At 34.5% G+C, this 22,786-nt stretch overlaps 1 protein-coding gene across 1 annotated transcript in view; it reads left to right on the top strand.

Annotated features, from left to right (window-relative positions):
* The window catches only part of LOC129751077 (monocarboxylate transporter 3), a 66,203-nt gene extending 56,858 nt beyond the window's left edge, over positions 1-9,345 (top strand). The window contains exons 5-6 of the mRNA XM_055746358.1: positions 7,443-7,568; positions 7,633-9,345. Of these exons, the coding sequence (XP_055602333.1) occupies positions 7,443-7,568; positions 7,633-7,793 (287 nt within the window). The 3' untranslated portion in view covers positions 7,794-9,345. The remainder of the gene's footprint in view (positions 1-7,442; positions 7,569-7,632) is intronic.
* Positions 9,346-22,786: the final 13,441 nt, after the last annotated feature.

Below are 22,786 nucleotides of genomic sequence, written 5' to 3'. Positions count from 1 at the left end.
CCAACCCAATTTGGATTTCACCGCAACAGGCTGGTTGATGGAACCTTCTCGTTTACTGGACGGTACTGCGAGGTGGATATTGTCGAGACCTATCAAAAGTTTCGGGATAGCATTCTGATAACTTTCAATTGGGAGCTTTTCTAAATACCGATAATCTTGAACTAGATTTTGGTAACACAGTGTTTGAACGGGGAGATCTAACCTCTTGACGGTACGAACATTGTTAAGTGCAAAACGCTTTTGAGATCCTTTTCCTGATATTTCCATACTCATCCGTCGTGAATCATGTTCTTCACGCGTTACGTTGGCTGTCCATAGTAAACTCAATGGAACCTTTTCGCCAGCGATTCCTAATTGAGACGCAACTTCCTCTTCCAGCAGCGAAGTGGACGATCCTTCATCCAGGAAGGCAAATGTATCTATTTGACCACCAACTCCGTACAGCGTAACAGGAACTATTCTGAATATCGTATTACTTCTTGGTGCTCTATGAAACGAGACAACTGCCTCCGAGTCATCACCACTACCTTGATCTAGTTTCTGCTGATCTGCATGAAGCAGATGATGGTGCTTGCCTTTACATCCTTGATAGTTACATAATCGACTTGATTTACACGACCATTTTCCGTGAGGTACTAGGCACCTCGAACAAAGTTGATAAGTATTCACCTGCTTCCATTTGTCCTTCAGAGTCATCGATTTAAACTTCGGACAATCTCTGATTCGATGACCACTACTCTGGCACAGATAGCATGGACGTTCGCTGCTTCGACTGACTTCCTTTTGGCGTGATTTCGGTTCTTCTGTACTAACGTGTAAGTGAAGATGTTCACGATCTTTTTCCCTTTTGTGTACTTTAGATGTTCGGTGGGGTGCGTTGTCATTAAGCACGTTTACCTCACAGGCTGCCGAAATTATCACCGTCATGTAATCTCCAAACGACTTCAAATCTACAGTTCTGAGCTGTTTATTGTATATGGCCCAACTAATACTTATATGCATCGGGAGCTTTTCCACTAACTCTTGCATCAATGACCGATTGCTCAAGTGGAAATGGAGACCAGAAGCTTGAATTTGTCCAACAAGATTCTTAACAAAAACTCCGTAATTTATCAACGAATCTGACCGATCAGACTTGACTGGAGGATATGCCCTAGCTTTCATCAATAAGGATTGGATTGTCCTTTCAGGATTGCCATATAACATTTCAAGCATACTTAGTACTTCTGGAACGGCTTCCGGCATAGATAGGCTACTACGTACTGCATCTAGCGCGGCTCCGCGCAAACACTTTTGTAGACGCAACAAGTTTTCGGCATTACTAAAACCGCACATCTCAGTAGATAATCGGAAGCTATTTTCGAATAGAGGCCACTCTTCCGGGTGACCAGAGAACGTGGGCAAGTCTTTGGAAAATGCTTGTCTAGCTGCGAGCTGTTGACGTGATGGAGCAAACGATGGAGCAATATTAGATGAATAAGGTTGATCGCCGAAATGATTCACTTCCGTAACCACTGGTTGATGATTTCTTCGGTTACAATCTTGCAACGATATATTGTTGAACATCGATGTCATTGTTGGAGCAACGGTGGGTAAGTTCGTGTACGGAGCAGGATTAACAAATTCCGCGGTAGAAAACTCGTTCGATGACACTGTGCCAGGCCAAGCACTGGCAGACGGATTAGGTTGTACCAAAGGAACTAAATTTGCCCCAATTGGAAATGGGACTGCCATAGGTATTGGTCCACATATGGAATCTGTGGATGTTGGCAAAACGTTGGTGTAAGGTACATTTGATGGTTGATGGAAGGCAATATGATTGCTTTCTGCCGAACCCTCCGGAATTGTTTCAAGACCACCTCGAATGGTCGCCTGGTGTGATGATGGTTGGGCTAACATAGTTGATGCAATAGGATGTGGGTAACTAAACTTTACTATCGAGTCAGCCACTGGAGAATACTGTACAACGGGTTGAGATGACCTGGTTACACGATCATTGGCTAAGGGTAAACCAATGCCTCCGGCAACAAGCGATGCTGGAACACTGCAGGCCTCTGCAGATGTTGATTGACGTGGTAATACGTTCGGATAAATATTGAAAGTCGATACCTTCGAACCAATTCTTTGTGGAATATTACGGTTCAACCTAGCCTTTGGTATCAAATCTCCAATAACCGGTGTAGAGGACACAGGTTTCGGTATGGTTCCAGTCTTCCTACGTGGCGTAACTTGATGCTCTGATTGTCCACCAGCAGTTAACGTTGCTATGGTCGTGGAAACAGTTGGACTTATGTCGAAAGTGTCCGTTAGTGTCGTTGCCGAATCGGTTATCCATGCACGAACACGGCTACTGGAGCTTACGTTGCTTCGCACACTCGCATTATCACCGACTCCGGCACCCTCCACTAGAAGATCATATTTTTTCTTGATGTAATTCTTTTCTATAGTTTCTTTCTCGGCCACGGCTCGCATATTGGCTTCTTTTTCATCTTCCAATTGTTGCATTCTAAGATCTAGTTCGTTCGATAATGATGATCCTCTAGATCTTCCCGATTTAGAAGCTGCACGTGTGATCGGTTCTCCGGTACATTTTGTGCATATCCAACTACGGTCCTTGACAAATTCGTCGACCCCGACACAAGTGAAATGGTGCCAACTGCCGCAACGGTCACAGGCCACCATTGATCCCTCAGTATTGGGTTTGGAGCACTCGACACAAACATCCAGAGTCTCCATAGCGATCGGTTTGTCGATCCTATCGACTGATTTCGGCACCTTGGATTTCCCCGGCATGGTAAACGGATCTTAATCGTCGTCGAGCGTTCGTTCTACTCCTGTAGAATTCTTTAAAGTTTGTTCACGCGGCTAGCGAGTCAAAAAAACGCAGATCTTTTTTAGCTGATGTTTATAATTGATCGCTTTGAAGCTATAATATAAATTTTTTGTTAGGTTAAGTTCAAGATTATATAATTAAAAGGACTTACAATTCTAGTTTATTTTACATTCCTTTGCCTGCACGTGAACCTGCAACTGGTTATGAATACTCGACTGTCAACCTACATGACATATAATCATTTTATAATTCACCAGTATAATGATATTTTTCAAAAGACTTACGATTTTTATTAATCGATTTCACTGTATCTAGCACGTGAAACTGCTGCACTAAATAGATCCGAATACCAATCTACACAAATGAAGTATATTTTATTTAAGTTTCAATGTTAGCTAATGATTGCAGCAATGGTCCGAAAATCAATCAAAACAAACACTCAGGATGCGTTTCCTGTTGGAAACATTCCGATTGTATAATGGGATAGCGCCTCTCGCTACTGCTTCGCCTGGCTGGTATGCAATCTCGATCAGCGCTCCTATCAGCTATGCAAACCGAGTCGCATCATTCAGAATCATCGGTTCAGCAAACATCGCATATCGGAGATGAGTGAGATACAAACTGATCCATTCTGAATGTAGCTCACTCAGTATCTGCCTGAATTATATGAAATTCAAAATTATTTTTTGCAGGACGAGAAAAATCAAACAGTTGTGCGGGACACCATAAATTCTCAGTAGTTTTAACGTGACGTACGACATTTTAATAAGAGAACTTGTAAAAATTGAAAAACACGGCGAAAGTGAACATCTTTCCCTCACAAACACAACTGCAATTTGATTTTGATCATACTGATGTTAAAAAACGTTATAACAACAAATAAATTTATTAATTTGCTTTATATCAAATCAAACAAAATACGCTAATGATCGGCTTCATGTATCACTCACTCACTGCCTGATTCATTCACTCCTGATCGAAGACCAACAAGATTCGCCATATGCATTGCGCATTGGTGATATTCCAATTTGATGATGGTGCTGCACTGTTTTGACAGCAAGCATCGTGCGAGGTGATCTGTATTTTAGCGATGAATTGAACGATCGATGATCGGGTAGGTCCAGTAGCAATCAATAACGAAACCCGACCGCTGTACGTTCAGGTGCGAAGTGCAATCAGAAACATTCATTGAAAATGAGTGATATTCAGAACACTGGATTGCAGTTCTGAACTTACTATGGGGTTTAATATTAAGGGGGGGGTAGGGTCTAACGGGTATAAAAAAACACCATTTTCACGATTTTCTTCTAGAGCTATCGTTTAAACAAATGTATTCAAATTTTTTGCATTATACAAAGCATTGCAAAAAGAACATTTAGTAATTTTTTCGTAGAAAAATATTGAAAAATGAGCCGGTGACGGAGCATTTTCGAGGATGCCTTTTAGAAAACAGGATTTGCGGTGGACACTGTATCTCAGCACAGAATCATCTGAATTCAAAAAATCAGAGCAAAATATTTTTAATAGATGTTTTTCTGGATCCCAACGTTTTTATTTAACTTAAAAATATTTTTATGAAATTTTTGTGACTGTTTGAAGTAAAAACTACGATTTTTCACTTAAAAATCCGCCATTTTTCACCTATAAAATCTCCCCAAAGTAAAAAAATCAAAAAAGAAAAACGTTGGGGTCTGGTATTTTATATGTAGAAACTATGTTCCAAATTTGAAAAGAATCGGATAAGTAGTTTTCAAATGACGATGTCCACGGACTTTAAAAATGTGCTTTCGAGAAAAACGCGTTTGAAGTTTCTGCTCTTGCTTTCTTGCAGTATTAGATAGGAGGAGATAAAGGCCTATAACTTCTACAGTTTTGCTTCAATTGACTTGAAAATTTGACACAACATTCTTGAAATGTTTTACAATAAGAAAATAAAAAAATAAAAAAATCGATTTTTTGAAAGTGTTAGACCCTACCCCCCCCTTAAATTTCACTTCTTTTATGAATATCGAACAAAATTGATAGGAATTTCACGTTGCCGTACGAACGTAGCTCGCTTCCAAATTGTGCTAAGTCACCTCGCGATTCGCCTTGACATCTGACACCCATGTCATTCTACGTCATCGGCAGCTCGATGATCGATGATCGACACAACTATTTAGGGATGTCCACGTTCGTAACAAAGCCAGACATAAAACCTTTAATGAAGTAAAATCCTCCAGTTATCAAAATGTCATTTTTGAAGCTTAAATAACAACTTCATGTTCAACTACACTGACACAGAAATGTTAGAAAATGAGTAATTACGTGAATGATTAAAACTGATGAAAAATTCAAAATAATGAGTTCAAAACTTTTGTTATTAATATTGAAAGCACAAATCAAGTACAAATTTAGTTAACATTGCGTATTAAAATTTATTTTTAAAGTTGCTACTTAGAACAATTTTTCTAACTTTTTAGAATAATTTAAAAAATCATGATCGATCCAAAAAACATGATTTCATATAAAAAATATTAATAAAAAGTTTTTAAATTTTCAATCGCAGGTTTTTAAGCTTTAAATTACAAGCTCTGAGTATTTTGTCTCTTTTGATTAAAATACAGGGTCCTGAAAGAACAGAAGGTTGAAATTATGTTGTATTGTTAAAAATTTGGAGTTAAAGGCTTATGGTTGAAGAACACGAAAATTCAGAATTTAAAAACAAGGAAACAATATTTAAAAATATATCTTTAAAATTTAAAAAGTTTGATTAAAAAAAAATCGGCAAGTTGATTAGAAAATTTAAAAAAAAAACTGTACAGTAAAATTCGGTAAATTTATTTGAAGATTGAAAAAACAATATGGAAATAAAAAAGATTAGTTTTTCAAAACATTTCAGGAAGAGTTTTTTCAATAAACATGTTTCACTATAACCATTTTGGTGCTTATTTTTTGAATGATTGATTTGGTAAATAGTGTTCTAAACTAGAAATTTTGTCAAATTCGGCCGAACACATTTAGTTTTGGTGATAAAGAGTTTATTACTAGTAAAATCAAACATTGATAGATAACTGATTATGGAAAAATGTCATTTCAAGTATTTTTGACATCACAGCAGAAAGTGTAAAAAAACCTGATTCTATTTAAAACTCATCAATTTTTTTTTTTGTTTCGATTATAGTCGTTTTACCATCTTTATGGCATTCGCGACTTTATCAACGTTGCAGTTGGCGGATCGTTATTGAAAAACTATCCGGTACAACTGTGTTCGATGTTTACTCTTGGGCTTGAACTCGCGGACATCGGCTCAGGAGACAACAGACTTGCCAACTGAGCTATATCACAAGCCCAAAACTCATCAATTGATTCAATGATTTTGATTCGAGTTTTTGTTAAAAAAAAGTGCAGAAACTTCTCTAAAGATTTTTAATTATTTTCAAAAGTCTTTTTTTTTTTTGTGGCGTTTGAATAATTATTTTCAAAAGTCATTTCAATAACAAAAGCTGATAGAAATATTGCATACATATTTAGATTCGGGGAACCCAAATTAGTTGATATTACCGTTTAAATTCATTGCACCTAAGAAAAATGTAAATTTTGTGGCCTTGTGTAAATTTTTAAAACCCTTTTTTTAGAAGTATTTAGAAGAACAAAAAACACGAAACAAAATTGAGTATGAAATTGTTTTTTTTAAAGAATATTTCATATCAACATAACATTTGTTATGACATTAAAAGATTTTTTTAATAAAAAAAATGGTTCGTTTCAATCTCAATCTTAGTTACACTTCTTAATAAAAACCTATTCTAAAGACGAGATAGGGTTTTTGTATATCAAGTTTTGAGTTCCAATACAAAAAATTGATTGAACTAAAAATTAAAATCTTCAATCAAAGTTAGTTTCAATTCATGAACGTCAAATAATGTCGTAGATCGAAATGTCTCAAGCCAAGGGTGATTTATGTCGAAATTCCGCCGGAGGCGAAAAAAAATTCTAAATGACTGATCAAGTAATTTACCGTTACTACCGTCAATATTAACACGCGCAATTCAAATTACTCTTTCATTGGTATATTTTCGGTGAAAAAAGTGACTTTTGGTGATAAAAGTGACCATTTTTCGGAAGTGACCAAATGATGAAAAAAGTGACTTTTTAGTGACTGACCCAAAAAAAGTGACCAAGTCACTAAAAAGTGACTCGCTACCAGCCCTGCTATAACTCAAAAGACTCAAAAAGAGATGAATCTGCCCTCAAGCGAGACCGATTCAGATTTTTGGCCTCTACCAAATCGTATATAAGAAAACATGTGAAGCCTGCAGATTCTATCGAAAACTTTGCAAAAGACTGGAAAATAAGTGGCCAAAATCATCGCATATAAGTCTGTGCTGAAGCTTATCAGCAGATCAAAAATTCGATCACTGGTCTACGATTGATCGGAATCTAGTTTTTTATTGATTCAGTGTGAAAAGAGACAATAGAGATCATAAAAGTAAGAAAAAAATTAATATGCTCCTAAATTGTAATCAAAGTGTTCATTTCAAACCGTGCTTAGACATAATGGGACAACCTACACAATTTTCATTTTTTTCTCAATCTTCGGTTTCTTCATGTTTCGTTTTCTTTACAGCATGCTTCTCAGCACTCCGATCGATTCTCGTCGTAGACCTCATGGGATTGGAAAAGCTTACGAATGCTTTCGGAATTCTGTGTCTGTTCCAGGGTCTCGCCGCTGCTATTGGTGCCCCTATTGCAGGTGAAAAATGATTTAACAATGATTTGGTTGCCACAAAATAACCCTCGCTCTACTTTTATTTCAGGTTTCTTTACCGATCTAACCGGAAGCTACAACGTTTCTTTCTACATCAGCGGTGCTCTTATCACAATTTCGGCCATCCTCTGCTATCCACTCAACATGGTTAACCAATGGGAAAAGAAACGTGCTGCAGAAGCTACAAAATCAAAATCTGGTGCCGTTTAGATGCATTACCAAGACTAGCAACGCTTGTTGCCAAACCTGTAGCTCGACAGCAATGTAATGTACTTACACGAAACGAAAGGAACCAGAAATATCGGTTGGTCCATTTGCTCAAACGTATGTATGTATGTACCATGGGTCCTCAACAGCTCTAAGAGTGACGGACTAGGTATTCGTTGCAAAATTATTGCATTCTGCAATTTATCCTACGAAGGAACAGCTGTGGTAGAATTGAATTGTTTTCGAATCATAGACTTAAGCGTGAATCAGAGTGACTTGCTTTCATTGAATCAAATGGTAAACTTGCTTCGATATGGACTTAACACTACCTTCGATGTGCATGTAAAAGGAATAGCGCTGACTTTATGAGATCTGAGTCAGTTCAATTTTCTCCCATCCCATAAACAAGCTGGAATATTGAAAGGCTTATGTCCATATTTCCATATTCAACGTAAATTATTTTATATCACACAGCGTGTAGTGTCGAACAATATGTAGCTCTAAACTTCTGTCTTCCTTGTAATTCAATGTGCAAATTTAGAATCTGTAAGCTTATAACACATTAACGTCCATTCTTGTTTTTTTTTTCAACACAGCTTTTTGCAATCGGTTTAATAAATGTGATTGTCAGCTTGGCGGCTCTATCTGATTCACCAACCGTACACAATAGGTCACAGGTCACTGTTGTGCCATACTCTTTGGCATTGAAAAACAAAGTTGACAAAAATCTGTTGCAAAACATGAAAATAATTATGCCAGCTCATTTTTTGAATACAGTTCCTAAAACATATATTTGTTTCGTGAATACCCAAGATTTCATTTTCCCTTAGAAAAAATTACCCCGTAAGTTTGTATAACTCGTAAGACTACAAGAGCCCGTCTCTAAGCAGCTTAATAAATATCATATTTTAAGCGATAAGACTGCATCCTAAGCACCGGAGCATCGTCAAAGAATTGTTAGAAGAAATCAGTTATTTTCAAAACAATATATTCATAAAAAATAATATTTTTTTCCGGAAATACTGATCGCGTTGCAGAAACTATACTGGCGTTGATTTAACACCTAATTTTGAGAATCGACTATTCATATAAATACAAAAGCTCTGTGATATCAGCATGTATGAAAAATGTGGAATATTATATTTGTTGATATTAAAAAAAACTCCTATTCCATCATCCCAGTTAATTGAGCGTTGCTTCGGAATTATTCGAAATATTTCAACCCAAGACCCGGTTAATCGGTTGATTTTCAAAACATTTTGCAAACAGATGGCCATAATATATGCAATATACACAAATGCAATACACATATTGAATAGATCCAACAGTAGACAGTAAAAAACTACATATGTGCGACATTTCCAACGCGTGCACCGCAAAGTTTGCTTAAGATTTCAAATCTTCCCCGACTGAACAATACTGAAAGACGACTTTCAATAAAATAACATCCATAGTTTAATATTAGGAATATAGAAAGCGTTAGCCTAGTAATCCTGTGCGTTTGAGTTAAGAGTATTTTTAATTTTTTTTTTCAAATAAATTACTTATAAATGAAGTTAGTGTTCAACTTTATTTGATGACAAACCAGGATTTATTGTAAAAATTTTTACACAGCAAGAATTGGTAAGTACGTTTTGCTTTTAAATTCTACAAAACCAGAAATCTAAATACGTTATGAACAAATCAAAAATTTACTTGTGTAACAAAATATGATTTGTATATTAATCTACAAATTCAATATAGATTTATGTATACTATAAGCACTAGCTCAGCGATAAAAAACGCCATTTGATTTAAACTACTTCAAATGGTATATTTTAACAAAAAAGCTGCGATACCGCCAGCTGGGGCATCATGCAACACTTTTCAACTTCAATGGCTTCTAAAAACTGAATGTCCACAGATAATCATACAGTATGTACATCAAAATTTTTAAGTTTGAAAGGATATTAGTGATGTCATTACGAAAAAGGAACAACTGCAGTAACTATTGATTTTGAAGCATAAGAGTAATGCATACATTTAGGGGTAAAAAATACAACAAAAAAATCTACTAGCTCAGAGATGAGCAAGCTGCGGCCCGCGGGCTGCATTCTACCCTCGAATCCTGTTTGTGCAACTCGCGAAGCTTTTTTCAAATTGAATTAATTTTTCGAATTCTTCCTTCGATAAATTGTTAGTTATACTCAATACTAAAATACAAATTGATGTTAATTTTTTTCTCTTCTGGAAAAGATGAAATTGTAGGATTAAAATACTCGAAAAGGCAACCAATTCAATCGTTACACTTAGAAAACAGCAAAATTCATAAGATTTTCAAAAACTAACGTTAGAAATCCTATCCCAGTATTTAGTTTTTCCTTTACAAACAAAAAAATACTTAAACTAAGGTTCCGAATATTTAATCAGTTTGATCCAACCGCCTTTAAAACATAAAAATAAATTCAATTTCTTCTGCTCAACCGGTGTTAAAACTTCTGGATTTTGTAGTTCAGTTTTTTAATTCTACAGTTTTTTTTCAGTCTTGGATTTTGTATTTCTCAGTCCAATTTCCAATGGGTTTCGGTAGATCCTTTGGTGTATGTCGTCGGGATATTCAGAATTGTAAGCTAACATGAACAGAATTCGAATATGAGTTTCAATGATACCACATCCTGCTGAAACAAAATATAACGTAGTGGTTTCCCTAAGCCTTTCCCAGGAGTTTCGAAATTTAATGAAAAAAATCATTCTAAATCTGTTAAAAGTTAACAATCAAGAATGTGAACTCTAACCTAGATTCTTTGATAAAATTTGCTTATGAATCAGTAAAATTATATATTTTTTCAAATTATGATAACTTTGCTCAACATCTTATACGGAACTTCATTATAAAAAATGTCTTTATTACCGTTCGTAGGAAAATATCCGGACTTCAAGAGCAAACATTAACTGTGGAAAAACTTCTTAGAAATACGCAAAGAAAACAGAAATTTTGATTAATGGCTTTACATAACGATCGACGTCCAACGTTAAAAAAAAGCACAAAAACTGACTATAATTTAGCGATGAACAATGCAAACTAATAAACAATGCAAAATAAAAGCAATATAAAGTTTGTAGGTGATTTGTATACTCATCGTATTTTACGAATTCTGAATAAAAGCATGTAGGGGAAAACTGTACAAGACCCACCCGTTAAGCATAATAGCTATTCACAGCGATACCAGTCATCAACCAAATTGAAAGTTTACGACGATTCAGGGATCAGATTTTCGTATTATCAAAAAGAAAAAAATATAATAAAAACACGATTTCGATTATATTTTGGTAAAAAACTTAAGCAACCAGAAAACAAACCGCGGGGTAGAACACCAATACTAGTGGACAGGACTTATAGGTAAAACGCCTTCAGGTAGGCAACGAAATTCGATTTCTTGACTGATATCGCGGAAAACATGACGGCAGATATTTTTATTCGAGTCGAATATTGATACACCATTTTAACTCGAACAAGCACAAAATTTGTTATAATTATGCATTGATATCGTGATTTGGGAGTCAGCAAATAAAAAGAATGGAATTTTGTTTTGATAACAAAATATTTATAGTATTCTGAAAGTGCATACGAATAGAAAAACGATAAGCTGTAGTTTCATCAAAGGCTGGTTTACCGTATAACCTTATATGTTACCCATGAAAAATAACAGGTTTCACGCTCATTCATTCAATCCTTCTAAACTAAACTAAAGTCGTTATTATGAACTTTTCATCTAATAAATGATGAAAAAGCTTGTTTACTACAATAGAAATGAAGAAAAACATCATTCGAAGCCAAAGGTTAGTGTGTTTTTGAGAAAGACTAACATGGGTCATCTTACCCCGCTGGTGCTTTGTACAGTTTTCCCCAAATTTTAAGTTCCTAAGCTTTAAAAATTAGAGCGATACTTTATCTCGTACATGAATTAGAAGTATTTTCGTAGAGTGAAAAATATTGTGATTTTTTTATTGTTAAATGAGACTTAATCCTTTTTTCAAGGGTACTTTGGTTACTTTGAATTTCTCAGTTTTGTATTTCATAGACAAAATCAATCGCTTAAGGCAATCATTGGATTAAGAAAAGTTTTTGGATAAATATAAGTTTCATCGTACTCAATTAGAGAAAATGAAGAAAGCTTCAATTATTTGTGTTGATTTTTTTTGTGGAAACTGATATGTTATGTAGATATGTTAGGAAGAAAGTTTTTTTTTTTTTTTTGATAAAAATTAAGAAGATTCTGAGATGAGATTTTTAAAGGATTTATGTCAGCAGAATAATCACTTCCAAAAATTAAGCATGTTTGATGGTACAAAAGTAAAGGGTGATGGTCAAAATTTGGTCAAGGGAAAACGCGTGTAAATTGGTGAAATCGTTTATTTAAAAAATCAAATTAAATTTCTTTTTCAAGTTTAATTAGTATAAAATTCAGGAAAAATATTCAGTTAGGCTTCCGCTTTTCCAAATCCGAATTGCCGGGCCTTACGCTTAACCCCTGCCATCAGATTTTGTACAGCCACCTTGTCCACCTTCTTCGCCGCAGAAAGCCAGTTTGTCTTGAACTGCTGCTCGTCCTTAGCAGTTTTTTTGGTCTTCTTTAGGTTCCGCTTGACAATAGCCCAGTATTTCTTAATTGGGCGGAGCTCTGGCGTCTTTTTTTTTTTTTTTTTGGCAACCTTTAGCGATTTTGCCAGCTTTGCGTGCGAGTAGCTCGGATTTTCGCGATGCGCGAGCAAAATTTCGATACGCTGTTCTTCTTTCTTGGCCGTCATTTTGACAACTGAAGAGTGAATTCCAAAATCAAAATAGGAGCAACATTCTACACACACACGTACACCTTCAAAATGAGGGGTGTTCAGGTTTTTTGAATGCAAAATTGAAAGAAATACGTCAAGTTGATATTGACCAAATTTTGACCGTATCACCCTTTATGTTGAAATTTTGAGCATATATTAAAGTAGACTAAGAATTAGGATGCTGTGTTGGGAGGGTTCTTGTCCTTGGGAACCACCTGCACGTTGTTGGCGGCGTACCACTCCATGGCCTTTTTACCGTAATGGCAAGATGCCAAATCCGGCCAAAACAGTACGGAACAATCGTGTTTCTTCAGGAAAGGCAGCAGACGTTTATTCAAACACTCTTTCACATAATTTTTTTGGTTGACAGTCCCGGAAGCTATAAAAATGCTGCTTTTCAAGCCACAGGTACAGATGGCTTGCCAAACCAGATATTTCTGCGCGAACTTTGACAGTTTCATGTGCTTGAAAATATCTGCTACCATTTCCCTTCCTTTTGCCGTATAAAACTCCTGTCCCAGAAGCTACTTGTAGTCGGCTTTGACGTAGGTTTCGTCGTCCATTACCACGCAGTCAAACTTCGTCAGCATCGTCGTGTACAGCCTCCGGGATCGCGCTTTGGCCGTCGTATTTTGTTTATCATTGCGATTTGGAGTCACTACCTTCTTGTAATTCGATAGTCCGGCTCGTTTTTTGGCTCGATGCACGGTTGGAGACGATACACCCAGCTTATTTGCGGCATCTCGGAGAGAGAGGTTAGGGTTTCGCTTGAAACTCCCGGTAACTCTCTTTGTCGTCTCAGCGGCTTCCGTTTTTCGATTTTCCCCCGAACCAGACTTCCTGACTGTCGACAAACGTTCCCCAAACACTTTAATTACATTTGTAACGGTTGATTTGGCAACCTTTAGCGATTTTGCCAGCTTTGCGTGCGAGTAGCTCGGATTTTCGCGATGCGCGAGCAAAATTTCGATACGCTGTGTCGTGACGGCCCTTGCTACTAATGAAGAGCAAAGCGATTCGCGTGCATCCTCCATTAAGAATCTCCTATAAACTGAAGCTCAAGCGTTTGCCGATCTATCTTCGAAACGTGAGAGATCTAGCGTTTTTCTGACGTTTACCTTTCTCTCTCAAATTTTAGCGCTCTGTTTTCTATCGTTTTTACACGCTTAATAGAGAATTTGTTATTCAATAATGTTATTAACCATGAAACGCATAAATCTAACGATTTATTCCCATTATCCATTTCATAATTATTATAATTATTAAACTACCGATACTATACACTACATTATCCCCCGCCTCTAATGTTTCATGATTATTTTATTTTACTTTGTTACTTTTAATTATTGTTTTTATTTCGTTATGCTTTCGTTGATCAAGAAAAATAGCATTTGTACATTTTCAAGGAAAAGGATTTTCTTCTAAGATAGTGAAAATGAAAATAAAATGATTTCAAATTATAGATATTATCGTTTTTAATTTTGCTGATTCTAATGAGTGAGACATTTTGAATCAAAACAAAATAATATTATAAACACCAAGCGATATTTGAAACTTTACTGCAAGTAAAATTAGAAAGTTTATTGTAAAGGATTTACTGCAGTAATCAACTCATATTATCATTTTTCTATCCTTTTTGGAGATCTTAGAAAAAAAAATTCAACTTCATAGTGAACTTACAAAATTTTAATACAACTGCAAAATCCTTCTAAGGAATAAGTAAAACGCAATGCCGTCCAATCATTTTTTTTGTGAAACTAAAATTGAATCATCTGTGAGCAAGACAACTGTAATTTATACTATACTAGCTGACCCGGTGTGCTTTGCTACACCTTTCAAAATTAAATGATATTTTCAGAAATTATTGAAATTTTTATTGTTTTATTGGCATTATTTTAAATCAAATTATGACATAATTCATAAGCAACCGCTATAAAATGAGAGCTGCAGCTGGAGTTTCGAATTGCAACACAAAGATAACTTAAACTTATATTCTTAATCATGATCTTTAAATTTGTGTTTAAGATCTGAGAATTTTAATCTGTTTCCTTAAGCTTAGCCCTAAAAGGGAGGGTCTCAAATTATTCGTACGCAAACAATTTAACTTATAAAATATGCTTGTATTTGCTTGATATGTTCTGGATTGATGCTAAAAAACTGATAGGAGATCTATAACAATCGTAGAAACATATCTCGTAGCCAAGTACCTTTCCATGCCATATTTGTTTCCATTTGTTGGCTTCGTTAACATAAATTGAGAACTTATGCTAACAAAATTGTATCTGGCTCACCTCCCTCCTCCTATGTACCTACTCACTGAAAGGAGGATGGTGAGTCAGATAATCATAGAATCGTATCAAAATGATTTTCCATGTTAAGTTTTGTCCATTTCTCGGATTTTGTAAAAAAAAAATTAAATGTAAGCTTTCCTCTTCCCTTCCAATATTCCCAATTCTATCCTCCTACTGCAAAAAAAGAATTGATTCACATAGAAAAAATTCTCGCGTTGAAATACCATCCCATGCCACATTTGGTTTTTTTGCTTAGTAAACTCTTGAGTGAAGATTCAAATTAAGTTCCATCCCCCCTTCCGTTCTCCCCATTGAATGGTGGTGTGAGAACTTAATATTCATAAAAGTATTTTTCGTACTCAAACACTTTTTGATGCCAAATTTTCTTTAATTTGCTCGATCAATTCTCGAGTTTTGCAAAAAATTTGTATGGAAGCCCCTCTTTCACCCTTAAAATCTTTCCGTTGAAAAAAAATGGGGCTTAAATTTATAATAGAAACATTTCTCGTATCCAAATACCCTCACATGCCAAATATGGTACCATTTGCTCGATCAGCTCTCCAGTTATAATGAAAATTGTAAGGGAGACCTCTCCTCCCCCTTTTCATCAAACTCTTTGAAGGAGTGAGGGATACCAAATATTCATAAACGCATTTCTCGTACCCAAATTTCATTCCATGCCAAATTTGGTTCAATTTGCTGTTGTAGTTCTCGAGTTATGCAGTAAAAATTTTATGAAACTCCCCTTCTTCTTTCCTTTCTCCCCGCTGGAAGAAGGAAGGAGTCCCAAACAGTCATTAGAACATGTCACGTTCCCTACACGTCCATGCCAAATTTGGTTCCATTTGCTTAATTAGTTTTTGAGTTATGTAAACATTTATAAAAGAGGCCGTGTGTCGTGACGGCCCTTGCTACTTATGAAGAGCAAAGCGATTCGCGTGCATCCTCCATTAAGAATCTCCTATAAACTGAAGCTCAAGCGTTTGCCGATCTATCTTCGAAACGTGAGAGATCTAGCGTTTTTCTGACGTTTACCTTTCTCTCTCAAATTTTAGCGCTCTGTTTTCTATCGTTTTTACACGCTTAATAGAGAATTTGTTATTCAATAATGTTATTAACCATGAAACGCATAAATCTAACGATTTATTCCCATTATCCATTTCATAATTATTATAATTATTAAACTACCGATACTATACACTACACGCTGTTCTTCTTTCTTGGCCGTCATTTTGACAACTGAAGAGTGAATTCCAAAATCAAAATAGGAGCAACATTCTACACACACACGTACACCTTCAAAATGAGGGGTGTTCAGGTTTTTTGAATGCAAAATTGAAAGAAATACGTCAAGTTGATATTGACCAAATTTTGACCGTATTACCCTTTATGTTGAAATTTTGAGCATATATTAAAGTAGACTAAGAATTAGGATGCTCTGAACAAATATTAGTTACGGATCGAAAATTGTATCCAGTACGTTTACAGAATGTTGAAATATTATTTGAATGATCGTGTGTATGTGTGACAAAGTTTAATTACATTGCAATAAATTAAGATATAACAGTAGTTTTTCAGAACATTGCAACTCAGGCTTTCCTTACAATAAAATATCGGTGAAATGTAATTCACGAGCTGTGCCTATTGCATGATATTTCTGATTCTTTTCAAAGCTAACAAATTGATAACGACCTCATACCTTAAGAAATTTGGGGAATTTTGGTGTTAACATAATTTAGGATTTTCTTTGTAAAACTGTAGAAGTAAATGAAAACAGGTTTAAATAAAAAGATCCATGCACTTGTCAAAAGTGTTTCCAGATCTTATTATTTAACCCACAGTCCCAAACGAAATTTATTGCTCAGATGCAAAGGTGACCTCGGTCCTAAAGCCCAATTTTTTATCTTTTATCGCTTTCTTTATTTTTCCTTACTATCTATTGACTACTAACACGTGGCCGGCGCCGTTTTTGATATTCAAAGAGAGAGCATCAGTTAAATACATTCAGAACGAGCATCTTATCCCAAGAATCATTCTTTGGACCCTTGTACAAAATCGGTGCTCTCGGTCAATCATATGATATCATATCATATCATATGAACCATTGGCGATGTGGAACTCATTCTACTGAGCCACGCCTAAGACCATGGAATTCGAAATTATTCAATTGAGATTAGGAAAAGCAATGAACATTGAAATATATAGGATACAGACTAAAGTGTATAAATATCTATGTGTATCAATATTTCGTAAAATTACTAAGAGATATGAGAATAGTTTTAATTGTATAATTTATGGTTGATGTGAGTAGTCAATCACGCTAAGCTAAATATAAATTTCATCGTGCTCAATTGTGATCACGAATCATTTAGTTGGAAAACATGTCTTAATGAACTCAAGGAATCAATTGAACCCATTGGTAACATTTTAGACATCTTTTTCTAGAGTGCACCTTTGCTCTAAAACGAAAGTTATAATGTAGTTCATTTCATTCCTCAACGATTGACATATTGGAATAAATATTTTTGATAAATTTTGTTCAAGTTGGAAACATACATAAAAATGATGAAACATATCTTTAAGTCACATTTTGTTGGTTTTTTCATTAAAATATATTTTTTTTAACTTCTAAGGTTACAGAAGAGTTGTTTTGCTTCATTTGGCTAATTTTTCTAGAATCCTAGTGAAAAGGTTCGAAAATTTATTCATTTTTATTGCCCTGAATTTATGCATAATCTATAACATATTTCTAAAATAAACTCTCGAGTGCCCAACAAAATTATGCATAACGCCAAATACAGTTATTATTTTTACTTACTAATGTTTAAAAAATGTTAATCCAACAATAATCCCAATGAAAACTGTTTGACAAGCAGTTATATTAAAAGCTTTGGCTTAAATATATACTTAAAACATGAGGAAAAAGGAAATGGAAAGCTAAGGAGCTGTTCACTAATTACGTAAGCACATAAGGGGGGTGGGGGGTTTTCACATTTGCTTACGATCTCTTACTAGGGGAGTAGGGGGGGTTTCCAAAAATCTTACGTAAGAAATGTTACATTAAAAATTCATCACAGACACAGCCATACGAAACCATATTACTCAGGTTTTTTTTACTCACTACCTATTTGTTGGTAAATTTTGATGTTATGTTATTTATCTTTTAATCTCTTTGAATTAATACAAAAAATGGCAGGTTTTATAAAATTTATAGACAACCAATTCAAACCAACATGCTTTAAAAACACTAAATCATATTATTAAAAAAGATTGTCGCTTTTCGCTTCCATCAAAACAATCTTTTTAATTGAGAAATTTAAGAAACAAAAAGGAAAATGGCGCGTTATGACACTACGAGTTGAATTCATCATATTTCGAAAATGACTTCATCCAGAAAAAATCTTTAAAAATCAATATAAGGCGAAAAATCTTACTTTGTCTTACCAGGGGGGAAGGAGGGTTGAAAAATTCCAAAATCGTGCTTACGTAATGAGTGAACGGCCCCTAAGACAACAAAAACAAAATTTGGGTTCTAGGGGGTTAATTTGAGGTTTAGAGGTATTCAATCTGGATTGGACAAAACAGTAATAAAAGTCTTCTATGCAAGGCCGTGTTAAGAGGAAGGTGGGGGGGGGGGCAGGGGGTTGTTCAATATAACAGGCAAGGGGCCCTTTGAAATAATATCTCGAATAGTTTCACTCTACTTTAAGTAAGGGGCCTCTCTACATTAAGAATTTTATTTTCATATAATTTCGTTCGGAGGCAAATTGCAAATTTTCGAAAAATATATGGAAAATGATGAAACATAACATGTTTTCTCGAAATTCCCTTTTGACTCCAAGGGCCTCATATTGCTTCAAAGCTCCAGTAAACACTTAATTCTATGTAAAATTTCCTGTACAATTACTTGAACTGATTGATAAGTTTGTTTTGATATAAAGTCGTAAATCTTAAATTTGGGTAAAAATAATTCTATATTGACCATTAATTTGCATTATTGGATTTAAACTAATTACTGTCAAGCCAATGAAAAACATGTAAAATAGTTTTTTTACGTCCTGTTAAAAGTTATGCACCATTCAAGACTCTTACAGTTTAAATTAGTTTCTAAAACTGAATCCCAGCATTTTAAGTGATATCCGAATAGATTTAAAGTTTATCCATGGCAAATGGCGTAATTGATTTTTTTAAAATAGATTGAAATAAATAAGAACTTCATATAAAAATTCTCCTAACCAAAAACAATTCTTTCATATTTTCTTCCCAAAAATCTATCACTATATCATAGAAGACGCCTTTTTACATAGATTTTTTCGAAGGTTTTTTTTGTTAAGCAGATTTCTTGTGACAATAATTTGAAAAGATAATCAAGCATTCTAAAATCTATTTAAAATCAAGCCACCTAAAATTAATCCTTTTTAGCACAACCCAAAATAATCTTTTAAAAAATCTTTGAGATACATTTTTAGAAAAAAAATTGAGGTACTGGATCAAGAATTTGCTTGCAGCTCTGTGAAATTATAGATATTTTAGTCTTGAACCTGATGTTTAGTTCTGCAACGTAATTTCGTTGTTTTGCATCGAACTTACTCGTTGATATTTCAAATCAATGTTGTTTCGTGATTTGTGAAAATGTGAATTACGACCTCACCGCCCCCCTGAGCCCTTCCAACGCCCCCAAAATATCAAAATTGAACTCACCGCCCCCTTAGAAACTCTTAACGCCCCCAAGGGGGCGGTAGGAACCACTTTGAAAACCACTGCTTTACACCAACTTTAATTTTGAAAAAAGTTAACTTTAGTTGACTACAAGGATCAATCGACGAAACTAAGTTCCGCTATTGATTTTTTATTCCAATTTGAATCTTAGATTTGAAATTCTTAATGAAACTTTTCCAACTGATTAAGCATCCATCCAAGCATTAATTTTTATGATTTCAACTAGTAGAATCTTAGTAGTATTTTTTACCCCTAAATGTATGCAGCACTAGACCGCTGCAAAAATTGACTTTTTGCTCCCATATGTTTTTTCGATGTCTTTTGGGTCACAAAGCATCAGTGTAAAATTTGAGATGATTTGGTTGATTTCTGAGTTAGCACAACGCGTTTGAATTTTGAATGGTAATTTGTATGAAGGAAGAAATTTTTGCTCAATTAATCATGCAGAAAATTCATATAAGCTTGAAATGAAGTCGGGCTTTGATTTTTGGTTTTGACTATTCTTAAGCTTCATTTTTGCTAACATAATAAGCAGCTAAGAATATCATGAAAAAGTTACAACCATTTCAAAATAAAAAATCATATTCAATTGAAAAGTATTTAAAAACTGCAGATTTTGCTTGCTAGAGCTGTTCTGTTAATAATTGCATGAAATGTTTTTGCAAAGGTAATTTAAATCAATCAATTCTCTGGCTATGCAAAGCAGTTTTTGAGATTTTTATTTTCATCCTACAGCTACACAGCTTTCAAATAAGCCAGATAAAACGCAAAAATTAATAAAAAAAAAATTTGATTTTTTTTTTGTACAACATTGAATAACTTTTCTGAGGTACAAGCTAGGTTTGTGCTTACATGAATTGTACTGAGAGAATCAAGCAATATTTTTCATCCAAAGTTGAATTTTGAAAAACTTTCAGTACATCACTGGTGGTTTTTGAATGAAAAATGTTGTTTTCCCATACAAAATTAAAACTCGTTGTGCTTATTCAGGACTGAATGGATCGCTCCAAAAAAAATTAGGAAAGGTGTAAAAAATTAAAAAAATTGAAATTTCCATACAAGCTTGCAGCGGTCTAATGCAGCACCCTTATGTATTTTGGAGAGGAAAAATGGTGGACAGAAAAAAGTGAATTTTAATTCGAAAAAAAACAAAAATCACTGGTGCTTTATGCGATATGGCATTAAAAATATATCAAAAACTATAAATTCTCGAACGTTTTCATTTGTTTTTTTTTTTTTTTTTTGTTAACTTGGAAGCAATATAACGAACCTTTTACAGTATCTTATTATGTTTTAAAATATGTTGTTCTCTGGGACAGCATTTGAAAAAAAAATGATTCATTTGGGCCTCCATTGGCTTAATCCAGCCCTCCTTCTGTGCAATATATTAAAGGTCCTGGTTTGAGTCAAGAAAACTAGAACCAAACATTTACGCGTTGTTGTTATTTTGCGTCATTTAAATTCAATTAGTTCGTCTCTCGTTCGTTAACTGAATCCGATAGAGGAAAGCATAACTGTTTATATTTTCTTCTGTTTTTAAGTGCTTCATAAAACTGAGAAAAAATCTCCTTTGACCCTTATGAAAGCGCATAGTTGCATAGTTTACCCCATTTAACGGTAATAAATAGCACAACGCTGTTTGAATTCTCAATTATAAACTCTATTTCTTAATGAATAATTTGGTTCGTTTTGTATTCAAAGATTTTATATTTAATACTCTCTGGAGCCACTTTCTAAAGCAGTTAAACAAAATCATCAGCACAGGTTTCCTCCTGATTACTCTTATCTGAGATTCACCGGAAACAATTTAAAAGCTCAATTAGCTACTTACAGCACCAAAAACTTCATACGAACTAACGTTTATCACACCCGTACTACGTATGTGTAAAATCTAGCTTTTCAAAACAATGGTACCTACCCAAATTCTATAAAAAAAAAGCTTAAATTTAGCTCTCAAAGTACCGTCAAACCGAGCATCTTGCCACAACAGAGTTAGAATCAACATTTGTTCAATTTTTATTTTGATATAATGTGATAAAGTTATCGTTTAATCATAACAAAACGATGATTTTCTAAATTTTTGACTCTCAGAGGAAATTTGAAAAATCGAGCAATACTTAGATGTGCAATTTTTTTCATTTTTCGATGTCGTAAAAAACTTTACCCAGTATGCCGGATTGGTTAAATGATATCACCTACAAACTTTATACTGCTTTTATTATCCTATACCAACACTGTTTGTGTAAACATATTTTTCGGATAATCATCAATTATTTTTTTTTTTAAATACATATTTTTATAATTCAGCTACCAGTCGGGGCTAAAATGCGTCAAAATGCAAACCAAAGGTTCATCTTTTAAATCTTCACGTTTCAATATGCTGGAATATGATTGTTTTGCATCATGCGTTTGTTTATTTCATAATTTCATCCATTCGAACATTTTTTTTTTTATTATTTCAGCTAGAAGATTTTTTTGTAATATTTTACCCTTAAATGTATGCAGTACTCTTATGCTTTTTCTTGAAAAAAAATTAACAGGAAAAAAGTGAAATTTAATTGGAACGAAACCAAAAATTACTGCAATTGCTGCTTTATGCGTTGACATTACAAATATATCAAAAAATATAAATTTGTAAACAATTTTTCAATAAAAAACAAAGTTTGTTGCAATTTAACCTTTTTTCTTAGTAGGGTGAAAATCGCAAATTTTTTAGAAATCTAAAAAAAACTGGTGAAGCCAATGATTTTTTCTGAATACGTCTTTAACAAGCGGTATGATTATCTGTGGAAATTAAGTTTTTAGAAGCCATTGAGGTTGAAAAGTTGACGGTATATAGAATTGTAAAACTTTGATTTGTGATTTTCTTTAATTTATAATAAGTCTGTAAGATAACAATGCTACAGCATTAGTTTCAGTGGTATCGTGTTAAATTTTCAAAACAGGACAAATAAGCCGCCCATTCTTCTATCTTAACTACAGCGAAGCTAAACTACCAACGTACCGTTCAAATGGGGCCACTGAATTTCAGTGAATCCTCAACAGGATCCTGTCGTAACAAGTCGTAACAACAATGACACCCCCGACTGAACAACCAACGGATGGTCATGCGCACAAGGAAACGATATTTATTCAAAGAGTTTTTATCGATTGCAAGCTTTTCTGGCATAGGGC

This window comes from Uranotaenia lowii, chromosome 3 (assembly GCF_029784155.1).
Source record: "Uranotaenia lowii strain MFRU-FL chromosome 3, ASM2978415v1, whole genome shotgun sequence".
NCBI lineage: Eukaryota > Metazoa > Arthropoda > Insecta > Diptera > Culicidae > Uranotaenia > Uranotaenia lowii.
The sequence above is the reverse complement of the archived record's forward strand: the minus strand, read 5'-3'. Positions and strand labels throughout refer to the sequence as shown.